Source organism: Xiphias gladius, chromosome 14 (genome assembly GCF_016859285.1).
Source record: "Xiphias gladius isolate SHS-SW01 ecotype Sanya breed wild chromosome 14, ASM1685928v1, whole genome shotgun sequence".
NCBI classification, from domain to species: Eukaryota; Metazoa; Chordata; class Actinopteri; order Istiophoriformes; family Xiphiidae; genus Xiphias; species Xiphias gladius.
In genome coordinates this window covers 22,633,905-22,646,039 of record NC_053413.1, presented here as the reverse complement: position 1 = coordinate 22,646,039, position 12,135 = coordinate 22,633,905, and the positions used below count along the sequence as shown (strand labels likewise).

The 12,135-nt window shown below is 40.9% G+C and overlaps 1 protein-coding gene across 1 annotated transcript; it reads left to right on the top strand.

Moving 5' to 3' along the window:
* Positions 1-1,897: 1,897 nt before the first annotated feature.
* rabggtb (Rab geranylgeranyltransferase subunit beta) lies at positions 1,898-9,691 on the top strand. The gene is made up of 9 exons (XM_040144528.1): positions 1,898-2,114; positions 2,460-2,567; positions 3,939-4,136; positions 4,782-4,887; positions 5,211-5,263; positions 5,361-5,471; positions 5,840-5,965; positions 6,674-6,823; positions 7,634-9,691. The coding sequence occupies exons 1-9, from the start codon at positions 1,938-1,940 to the stop codon at positions 7,772-7,774; spliced, it is 1,170 nt and encodes a 389-aa protein (XP_040000462.1). The 5' UTR covers positions 1,898-1,937; the 3' UTR covers positions 7,775-9,691.
* Positions 9,692-12,135: the final 2,444 nt, after the last annotated feature.

Here is a 12,135-nt window from a genome sequence, read left to right as displayed (position 1 = left end):
TTCAGCCTTACTTTCACCCAGACACCGTGTCGCAACACTTTATTACAGTGATTTTTTTTTTTTTTTTTTGGGTCTTATTCTCGTTTCTGCTTGGCAATAAAATCGAGGAGGATCCCCAGTTTATGCCTTGTTCTGCCTATCACATCCTACCAAATGTGACAAGTGAAGTGTTTGGTTGTCCCTATTGACATTCTGCACCCATTTATTTAAAAAAAAAAAAAGAGGAAAAAATTCTCAAACAGTAAAACCAATTTATTCTTGATCTGTACGACTGTTTCTCACCAGAATGTTAAACACAGGAATGTTGGTCTAATGAGTTGTTTTAAAAACTGTTAACCTGCATGCTGTCTGAAAATGCTTTTCTGCCTTATTTAGCAATTAATCCTCCAGTTGCTGTTCTACATTACAGTAACGCCTAGTGTTGACTAGAGAGGCAGCATCTTTACACTTAACCATGGAGAACCGCTGCTGCTGTAGGAAGTATGGATGTAAAATGTTGGCTGGGGTTCAGTTGTCACGGTTTTATCCCCTTTTGACAACATTCATAACACAATGAATTCATCAGCTTTTCAATCTGTAAATCCATTTAATAAATGATTCCATTCAGAAGTGATCATGGTTGGGTGTTTGTTTTATTTTTATTTTTTTTGGGGGGGGGGGGTTGTGGACAATAATGGAAACTGTTTCCCTCTGGGAGGCAGAATCATACAGTACACCAAAGATTAATATGCTGCAGTGTACTAAGATCTTTAATACGACACTCAACTTAAAATGTTTTACAGCATCCCAAGTTTTCTTTCAAAGGATTGAATTTACTTTTCCTTTTACACCCCACCTTAGTTACTGTAGTGACTGTTGCGCACGGCACATATGCATTTTACATAACCATTTGAAATGTATGTGAACCCTTTGGCATGACCTGGTTTTCTGTATTAATTGGTCATAAAAGGTAATCTGATCTTCATCTAAGTCACAAGTATAGACCATGTGCTCCAGCTGAGGGCGCACAGACAATTCTAATCTTTCATGGCTTGATCGAACACACCCATTAAACGTTCACATTTCCCGTGGAAGAAGTGAGGGAACCCTTGGATTTAAAAACCGGTCAAACCCCTTTTTAGCAGCAGTAATCTCAAACCAGCGCTTCTGGTAGCTGCGGATCAGACCCGCACAGTGTTCAGGAGGAATTCTTCCATACAGAACGGCTTCAGCTCAGCCATCCCCATTCTGGGGATATCTGGTGTGAACGGCCCCCTGAGCTCATTCCACACAATCACCATTGGGTTGAGGTCTGGGCTCTGACCGGGCAACTACAAAAAGGTGGATTTTCCTTGAAGTCATTCTGTAGCAGATTTATTTCAATGTTTAGGGTCATTGTCCTGCCTCATCACCCAACTTCTGCTGAGCTGTGTTCATCTTGGCCCTATTTACACCATACGAGTGTCACAGCGCTCTTTGGCAAACTTCAGGCATGCAGCGATGGTTTTTCTTTTTTCTTTTTGCAAGGCAGCTGCTTCCTCTGTGGTGTCCCGCCATGGACAACATGCTCCATGCAGCCATGCACGATTTGTCTATGGCAGACTCATGACGCGAGTGTGCTGATATGGTTGATGTGTTGTTTTTAAAAAAATATTTTTATATGTAGTATCCCATATTAATTTGCAGCCCCTGTTTATCAAAACTGTTATTTTTAACCAACCACATGAGTGCTTTGAACTTAATTTTTTTTCCTCTTCAAAATGACCTTTTACCCTCAAGAGCACCCGTGGATTTGTGGGTGACACATAAAAATGCTCCTGTTTGTAGTATTTTTTCTTTTTTTTTTCTTTTCTGTATTCAAGAACAACTCCGGAAGGCTGGAATTCAGGAACTTGATATGTAAACGTGAGTGAACCGGTCTAGCTTGGTCAGACGAAAAAAAAAGACAAGTGGGTAGGATGTATTCTCCGGCTCACACTTCGAAGCAGAAGGTGGCGGCAATGCACCTCATATGCTGGTTTCCAACCTCCGTGAAAAAGACGAAGAAGAAGAAGCAGCAGCAGCAGCAGCAGCAACAGCAACAGCAACAACAGGAGCAGAAGAAGAAAGTCGATCATGCGAAAATTTTCAGAATGGTAACCTGTATATTGTTGTAAATGTATTCGTTAGCAAGTGTAATTTAAGATAACATTAGAGCCGAATTGGGTTAAAGTGTCCACTTGTCTCCATTCTGTCCAAATTTAACCTTTAATCCGTGAAAGCGGCTTTTAAAACGGCTAAAATGTAACTAGCATCAGTGTTAGCATGTAGGTCGTCGACAGCATAGCCTGTCGGCAGCCAATATTCAGTCACTTAGACACGTAATATGAATTAATTCAGTGTCAGATTTTCACAGTGAAAGGGTGGAGGTTATCAGTTGAACGAGGTCAGTCAGGTTTTGTGGCCTGTTTTCACTGTTTTGATTCGTGTTTTAATGTCAGGGTACCCAAGTGAAAGATGTCATCATTAAGCCTGACGCTCCCAGCACACTGTTGCTGGACAAACATGCGGACTACATCGCAGCCTACGGCTCCAAAAAAGATGACTATGTGAGTGTGTGTGTTTCTTTTTTCTTTTCTTTTTTTTTAAACAATACCCTGGACACTCCTGACCACTCAAATCTCTGGGACTGTTTCTCATTGGCCGAGTTAGGCTAGAAATCGTGCACAATGACAAGGCAAGTTTATTTGCAGCAACAAGGCAATTCAAAGTGCTGTACGCGAGACAGAAACGCCTTAAGACATTATAAAAAAGACATAAAAAGCACGATTAAAAACTGTAAAATAAGAAATATGCTGCAGCTACAGTGCAGTAGGGCTGCAACCTACGATGATGTTATTATCGATTAATCTGCCAATAATTTTCTCCATTAATCAACTTTTTTGTCTATGAAATGACAGAAAAATAGTATATAATAGCCCATGCTGATGTCTCAGATCTCTTGTCTGCAGGACCTGAAGATATTCAAGTTAATATCATGTATGGCAAAGAAAAGCAAAAGCATCAAATCCTCACATTTAAGAAGCTGGAGCCAGGAAGTCTTCATCATTTTTGCTTTAAAAAATGATTCGAAGAGTACTCAATCACAAAAATATATATATTTTTTGCTGATCGACTAATGAGTTAATTGACTTATCGTTTAAGCTCCAATTCAGAGTTTTTTTTTAAAATAAGGCAGTAAGGTGTCAGGACAAGATATAGAAGATACACACAAGTAGGTGATTGCAAGGCACCAATAGGGCTCATTTTCATTATCAAATAATCTGCCAATTATTTTCTCGATTAATTGATAATTTGATTTGTGCATAAAATGACAGAAAATAGTATATAAAAGCCCATGGTGCTGTTTTCAGATCTCTTGCTTTGTCTGCAAATCCCAAAGATATTCAATTTACTATCATTTATGACATCAGTTTCCCAGAGCCCTAGGTGACAAGTTCAACAGTCCAAACAAAACTTAATCAAACAAATTATCAAAGATACTCAGTTTATGATGATATATAAAACAAAGAAAAAACACAAGCCCTCACATTTTAGATCGATGAATCTGCTAATTGTGTCAACATCAATGTAAAAAGTCAAGTAATAGGCCCTTTTGCTCTGGTCAGCAGTCTTTTAAAAGTACAATCTCTCTATTGCTGTTTGTGTGAATGGACAAATTATAAACGTAAAATGTCTGTGGTACATATGCGATAAAAGCAGGTTTTACCTTACCGTAGCTTTAGTTTACATTCTGTTCTCTATACACAAACTCTCTCCATACTCCACACGAATGCTTTTACAATGTCCCTTATACAAAGTTTATAAACTCTTTTAGTCTTTTACCTAAACTCTATTAAAAAAATGACCTTTTTCCACGAGTTGTACAGTAAACACATCCTGCTCTGTTGTTCCTTCGTGTCCTGTGTGTGTTTGTCTAGGAGTACACGCTGTCCGAGTACCTGAGGATGAGCGGTATCTACTGGGGGCTGACGGTGATGGACCTGATGGGCCAGCTGCCCCGCATGAACCGAGAGGAGATCATAGACTTCATCAAAGCCTGTCAGCATGAGTGCGGGGGTATCAGCGCCAGCATTGGACACGACCCCCACCTGCTCTACACCCTCAGCGCCGTCCAGGTGACTCCTAAGACGGGTCAACATGAACTTTGACAGATTGATGCTTATTCTTGTTTTCTCAGCAAATTTTATGCCGCGAGAGGTGGCAATTAGGGCTGCAGCTAAGATAATTTCCATCGCTTGATCTTTGGATTGTGACGTCTTGGTTTCACAGTCCAAAACCCAAAGATATTCAATTTACTATCACAGAAACCAAAAAATATACAGATTTGAGGAGCTGGAACCAGATAATTTTGCAATTCTGTCTTAAATAAAAATGACTCAAAATTATTAAAAAATTATCAAAATAGTTGCTGATTAATTTTCTGTCAATGGACTAATTGTTGCATCCTTGAATGGAATTGTTGCCAACTAAAAAGACAATACTTATCCTTGATTTGAATTTGATGAGGTGTCATCTTCTATATGATAAATCAAAAAGCAGATAGTGTAGATGGTAAGAAAGCAGAAATATGAATGTATTTTAATGGAATTTAATCCTGGATGACACACAGAACAATAAAATCAGTGAGGTGTCCTTTTGGTCTTTTAGAATCAGGTTTGTAAATTAACCTGATTGCTCTGTAACCCTTGTGTGTTGTTGTTTCTGTTTTTTGACTTTCATTCTCGGTTTAATTACGGTATTTTTAAAAATATCTTCCTTAGATCTTGTGCTTGTATGACAATGTGGATGCGATTGATGTGGACAAAGTGGTGGGATATGTCACAGGGCTGCAGCAGGAAGACGGCTCCTTTGCAGGAGACAAATGGGGTGAGCAGGGTTTAGTCTTACTTATGTTGTCTCAAGTAAAAGTTGCTCCGTAAATGAAAAAAAGAAATGAATGTAAAGCGCACATGAATTTTAGTACAGTGGATTACATAATAGGCAATATCAGCACTTACTCTCTCTCCCAAAATAGTATGTAATTCTTTTCAAATATATTTGTACAAAAATACAATTCAGGGCTTGCAGCTGAAATCTCAGTAAAGAAAATATAGGAATTGTCATTTATTTCTGTTACATTTTGCTTTAAATATAATATAAACATACTATGATTAATTTGTAATTATAATGACAGTTCTTCGTCTCTACAGGAGAAATAGACACAAGGTTTTCCTTCTGTGCTGTTGCTACACTTGCGTTACTGGTATGTATATGACTTTTTCCACAGGTTTTTATCATTAAGTAGATACACAACAACACTGTAATTTAAAGAGGTCTCTTGGCCCTCTGTTCTTCCTAAGGGCAAGATGGACAAGATAAATGTTGACAAAGCTGTGGAGTTCGTCTTATCCTGTATGAACTTTGACGGAGGTTTTGGCTGCAGACCTGGTTCAGAGTCTCACGCTGGTCAGGTGAGTCCAGTGATGTCCTCGTACAGTGCGGGGAAAATGTCGTGAGGGTTTTACTTTCTTTCAACTCTTTTTAAGCGAAAGCAATAAGCTCAAACTAAAAGTCTAATGGAAGAAATCAGGTTTTAAGTTAGTACCCATGTAGTATCAGGCATTTAAATGATTATTCACACAAATCACAAATGTGAGGCTGCAGGATGGTCTCGTAGGAGGGAGACTGCCTCAACAAAGAGGTCGTCAATTCTCGACAGTAACAGGAGGAAATTTTCTCACCCTGGAAGGTGGCTGGTATTACATTTACACCCCCCAGTGATGCGGCCTGATGTATTCAAATCCTTCTCAAATATGTTCCTTTCCCTTCTTCCTATCAGATTTACTGCTGCACTGGCTTCCTGTCGCTCACCGGTCAGCTGCACCAGGTGAACGCCGACCTGCTGGGCTGGTGGCTCTGCGAGAGGCAGCTCCCGTCCGGAGGCCTTAACGGACGACCTGAGAAGGTTTGCGCTTGACAGATGTTCTGAGCAGTCAGACGCCGCCTCGTCGATGTACAATGTCAACCGAAACAGAGCAGTGTTCAGATTCCTGGTTTAGTTCTGCTGCCTTGAGGGTTCACAGTCATAGGCAAACCACATGTTTCTTCACATTGGAAGAGTGTTAACATAAACACGTCTCACGTTCTCAGGGGAAATTTAGTCTCTTAAATTATTAGAGGTGGTTCCCTTTCACAGTGACTCACAGTTGTAAATAAAACAAGTCTACCACATTCCATTATGGTACCTGACTCTGATGTTTGTGTTGAACACATAACTGCATGTGAGATAAATAAAACGTATGAAGGAAAGATGTACACACAGGGAAGTAATCCTCACCTCACACTTCATACCTTACTGATCAGTGCTGCAGAGTTTCTGCATATTCTCAGACCGATTTTGTGTCGTTTTCCTTTCTGTGCCTTGGCTTTTACAACCCATAAGCATGTAAGTGCTTACCGCTCTTTAATGTCTATTTATCAACACCCGTTACTCTCAGCAAGACTAAACATTAAAAATACAATGCAGGCCATATATAGGTGGTATTTGCTGTAGATAATTTTCCTTTAAAGTTGTCAGCAACACCATGCCAATCCAAATGTCGTTGGTATTATTACACCAAACCACTGCAAAGTAAATTGTAGCTGCTAGTTAGATTTTCTTTGTTCCACTCAGCTTCCAGATGTGTGCTACTCGTGGTGGGTGTTGACGTCACTGAAAATCATCGGCAGGATTCACTGGATCGACAAGGCCAAGCTGCGAACATTTATTCTGGCCTGCCAGGACGAGGAGACGGGAGGTTTCGCTGATAGACCAGGAGACATGGTGAGCTGTGAAACACGACTGAAATCCGTGTGCTGCCATAGAAAGAGGAAATGTGTTAGGTCCCCTGTTTCATCTGTAGTCACCTCCATGTCCCCTGGCTACTATTTACCCTCCCAGTCCTCTTGATTCTCTCACCCATACACACAGATCTTGTCCTTTTGTCTCCAACACTGTATATTTTTTCCAGTGAAAAGGTATGAGATAAAAGTTACTCAGTACTGGAATTCCTGAAAATGTGTAGGTGAGAATTTGATCAGTTTTTTTTTTTTTTTTTTGCCATGTGTGGGAGAAAAAAAAAAAGTTTCTCCATTGCTTATTTTTCATCAACCGTTGCCACAGTATTTCCTGATTAATCAATTCATTGTTTGCTCTATAAATGCCCGAAAATAGTGAAACATCAGATTTTTCATTTTGTTTTCATCAGACCAAATGTCCAAACATTATTCATTTTTCTATCATAGAATGCAAAGAAAATCAGCTTATTATTCACAGTTGAGAATATGAAGTCGGGCAGTTTTTGGTTCACCAATTTTCTGAATTGAATAAAAAAAAAATGGGCCACTCATCTCTGCTGATTCCATTCCACATTTCCCACCATTAAAGCTCATTAAGAAGATATTACTTGAATTTCATGTCTTCTCTCTGGCTCCATGATGCAGATTATCATTTTTTTAAACCCTGAAAACCTGTGCCACGATGTTTTCCCACAAGGTGTCATAACAACCACAGTTATTAGTGGTGGGTGACGACATGCAACTCCTAATTTTTTTTTTTTTTCTTTTTCTCTTTCTGATTCTCTAACTGTCCCAGGTGGATCCTTTTCACACTCTGTTCGGAGTCGCGGGTCTCTCCCTCCTCGGAGACGAACAGATCAAGCCGGTGAATCCAGTACTGTGCATGCCTGAGGACGTCCTGCAGAGGATCGGACTGCAGCCGGACCTCCTCAGCTAGCCCTCTTGACACCATCATCCCACCATCACACAATCATACACAACCACACACACACGCACACAGCGCTGCCCCAACCGATCGCATCGACTTCCACTGCTGGACGTTGGGAGCAGAAAGAGGACCACCACACATCGTAGTGTTAGCTGAAGGCCACAGACGCATTTTAGATGCAGGTTTTGGTCTCCGCTCACTAAGGACAAAAAAGCGTGATGCGGTTCTGACTGATTTCCTCTGAGCCTTTCCGTCTTTAAACCCTCAACCACTCGTTATGTTGTCAAGTCAGTTGTCTTGGGTTCACTGCAAGAAAAAAAGGCTGATTTTGAGAAACGGTATTAGACAGTTTTTGAAGGAACGAGAAAGAGATGTTGTGAAGTGTGACCATCGTTACACATCGCAAAAGCCCGGAAATCATTAAACAGCATTCCTTAACTTTTGTTCACAATGTCAGTTTGAAGGAAAACGTAACTGTTAACACAAGAAACAGTTGTGGAAATTTTTCAGTCTCATCTCTTTCTTGCTCTCTTCACCTTTTCATCTCATCAACTAGCCAAGGAAGTTATTAGTTGTTTTGTTTTTTCTGGCCAGAGACAGAGGAAGAGTTACCCGACTGACTGAGGAATATTCTGTTTTACTTGACCGATTTGTACATTCTACCTGGAGAGAGTAGGAGGGTTATGTGTGGAAAAGATCAGTCAAATTCAGCTGAAGGGTGAAGTTTAGGTGTGCTTTGTCGTTGCTGTTTCCTTTTGGTTTAAAGGTACCACATCCCTCTGTCGTGTCATCTCTAGAGCCTTTTCCTGCACCACCTGTTTAAAATAAAAACCACTTCCGTATTCGAACAGTAAGAGCATGAGAAGGGGCAAACTCTCCTCACCCCGTTCACGCTAGAGCAGCACCACCAACACTGTAGTAATAATAGCTCTCGCAGCTGGAGATGTAACACAGGACACGTTGCGAACAAAGACAGTTTTGTTAATGTCGTTGCATTAAAATAACCTCAGTTTTACAAAACAGACAGTCCATTTTGGCAAGCTGAGAGGTAGGACACATGGCAGTGCCGTCGTCTCTTGCCAAGTATATTTAATGTCTTCTCCACAGTCTCACCTACACCTTATATTTAAATCTGAAAAATAATGCAGCTGTGGGCAGAGGGTTTAGATTTACCTCCACACTATGCCTATAATCATAAAATATTTCCAGTCTATGATCAGATGATGTTGGACAGATTTTGTGAAATGGCTTTAGGAAAATGCTGCATTCGTTTCATATGTTAAACCTGTTTATTGTCTTTCAGGAATAACTCATCTCCACGTTGCTGCGCTCACGTTGTCTTAATGAACGCACATGTTTTTCTGTTGTTACGGAGGGTAAATAATTGACACATTTTAATGCATCAGTTCTCAGGTGTTCCCCAATTTGAATGTCTGGGCAACACTTTATTTTAGGTCCCCCTATTTAGCATTTCTAAGCCATATATAAACATTTAAAGAAGGGTTTATAACACACTATAATGTTGTGCACTTAAATGTCCTTACAGCTGAGAACTTCTACTTTATAGAGTGTTATAAACCGTTTATTAAATGTTTGTGTACGTCTTGTAAACGCTAAGTGTTACCATAACTGAGAAACGTATTGTCATTGTTATGCACAATTCATGTGAAGTCATTATTTAAACAAAGGCTCACGTTGTGATTCTAGGCCTGAAATCAAAGTTCTCAGTGAATTGCTGATGAAAGATTTTTAACATCCTGAAAACAACTTAACTGTGTCCTGACCAACTTGTCAAAGTACCAGGTCTCATCTTTGTGTTTTTCTCTGATCCGAAAAGCTGCTGACTGTTGCACATCTACATGTGTGAATATTAATGTAAATTATTTGTTATTGTCATCGGCAATAAATGTATGATTTTCCCCTCAACTGTGATTCGGTTTGACTTTTTAACAAACACTATGTGAGTGAACTGACCTGTAGACCCCAGACCCCCAGCTCACTGAGATCAGGCATCTTGTGTTTTTTAAAGAGGAAATAATCAAGGCAGCAGCCTCTCAGTCGATTAGCGTGTCGTATGTGTGACTGTTGGTATGTTGTGTTACCGTAATTACATTGGTTTGTCGGCTTTCTCTCAGAAGCAAAATGTCCAAATTCCGGTGTGGCACGACAATTGGTTGATTAACTGACAGAAAATTAATCTGCAACTATTTGGATCGTGGATTAATCATGGAGTCGTTTATAAAGCTAAAATTCCCCCAAACTGCTTGTTCCCTCTTCTCCGTTGAGGAATCTTCTGTTTCATACAACAGCAAACGGAATATTTGGGGGCTTTGGGGCTGTTGATCGGACACCGCCATGGGCATCCAGGAACCTGTGATGGGCATTTCTTGCTATTTTATGGACCAAACGACTAATCGATTAATCGGGGAAATCACTGACGGTTTAATCAATAGTGAAAATGTATCATTAGCTGCAGCCCTATGGGCACGATTATGACGCTACATGTTACAAGACCATGCACTTAATGATGACGTGACAGTGTTTGATCATTTTGATAGAGAGAAACATATTAGCTGTGATACTACAGTTTTGTAAAAATTGGAAATTATCACCAAATAATCAATCTGGCGTCATTGAAATAGTAATAGCTACTTTTTTCTTTTCTTTCTTTTTTGTAGAATAATGAAAAAAATGTAAAAGTCTGAAAGTGTTTGGTAGCATGATGGCTAATTAAAAATATATATATATATTAAAACTACAGCATACAAACAAGAAGAGGGGCAGACACAGAGAAGTGTATCTGCAATAAAACGGGGTGCGCTGCAGCAACAGTCGGGTCAAGTCATTTTATTTACAGAGCACGTTTGAACACCACAAATGTTGACCAGAGTGCTTTGCGCAGAGATTAAATTATGGGAATACTTGACTGACGATTGCAGGCAAATAAAAACACAAGACATAAATAAGAGGATATAAGTAAGTTAATGAAAAAAAACAATCTGGATAAAAATCAGATATCCTATTGTGGCAAGTGACATGCGTGTAGTCACTTAATTTGATCGTAACAACAAATCTCTGCGTTACACTATGAATCTTACACTTGACTGATTTCCTCACACGTAAAAAGCAGGATTCTCTTGTTCTGGTGGACTTTAGTTTGCACGTGGATCCTTCAGGACAAACAAAAAAGTGCGTGTAACTTGTTGTACCATGAATAATTATTTGCCGTGTCCCCTGATCAGTCCTAAATTGTCTTTTACTCTTTTTATGACCTGTCTGATCATTATTTTTGGATCTAATTCGACCGTGTTGTAAAGGTCTCATATTCAATTTTGAATACTACTTTTATTTATTTATTTATTTTTTTAATATATTTCATCGTATCCTCACTCGACACGCGTTTGTGTCATGGCGCCTCGAATCGCGGGAGAGTGCCACCGCTCTGCCAGCTTCCGGCCCGAATATCCCGCATGTTCCCGGTGCTCGGTAAACGCAGGGGGGGAAAAAAATAAAAAAATAAAATAAAATAAACGACTAACTCTAAAGCTCCCACCCCCGTCGCCCAGCGCCGCCTCTTCTCCGCTGACGGGAAAGCTACGGGGCAAACCAGAGTGCGGTTGCCTCCCGCAAGGGCTCCCACCCCCCCCCAAAAAACCCCCCCAGGCTGTGAGAATTCTGAGCGCCACTAGGGGGCGGCCTCGCCGTCTAAAAGTCCATTTATGTCGAGTCCAAGGCAAAACAAAGAAAAAAAACAACGGGTCCTCGCGAGGAACCGGTCGCCTTGGGGATCGGCGGTGATGGGACCGCGAGCGAAAGTGTCATTATCCGGGTTCAACTCACACGGAAACAACGGGCCAAAGCCCCCAAAGGGCATTTTCGATTCCCGGCCGCTGCGCTCAGTCGGTGGCCCCGGTCGCATCGTCCAGGGTTGGCGACCGATGGTTGCGGCCGATCGTTGCATATCAAGCGACGAATCGATCGCTCAGCCCGTTGAAGCGTCATCCAAGGGGCGAGATAACGACGCCCGCCAGGAGCTGCCACGCGCAAACCGCTCGTTCCATCTGAAGGGACTCGGCTTCACTGCGACTGAAGACCGGACATTTACACCGGAGAAGCTGGAAACACTGAATCTTGGCCATTTTTGCTTTAAAGGAAAAAAAACAACAAAACGAATTAACGTAAAACTAATGATCGGGGTTGTTGAGGATAATATTCTATTTGAAGAGCTCGCAGTCAAAAAGAAAGAATGAGTAAATAAACTTCCATGTGCGCCGCGAGAAACTTGGACGAAGCGCCCCCCCCCCCCACTCACGCAGTTTTTCGCAGCCCACGTCGCACGCGTGTCGGGTCGCGGTGACAGCGCCGGCAGC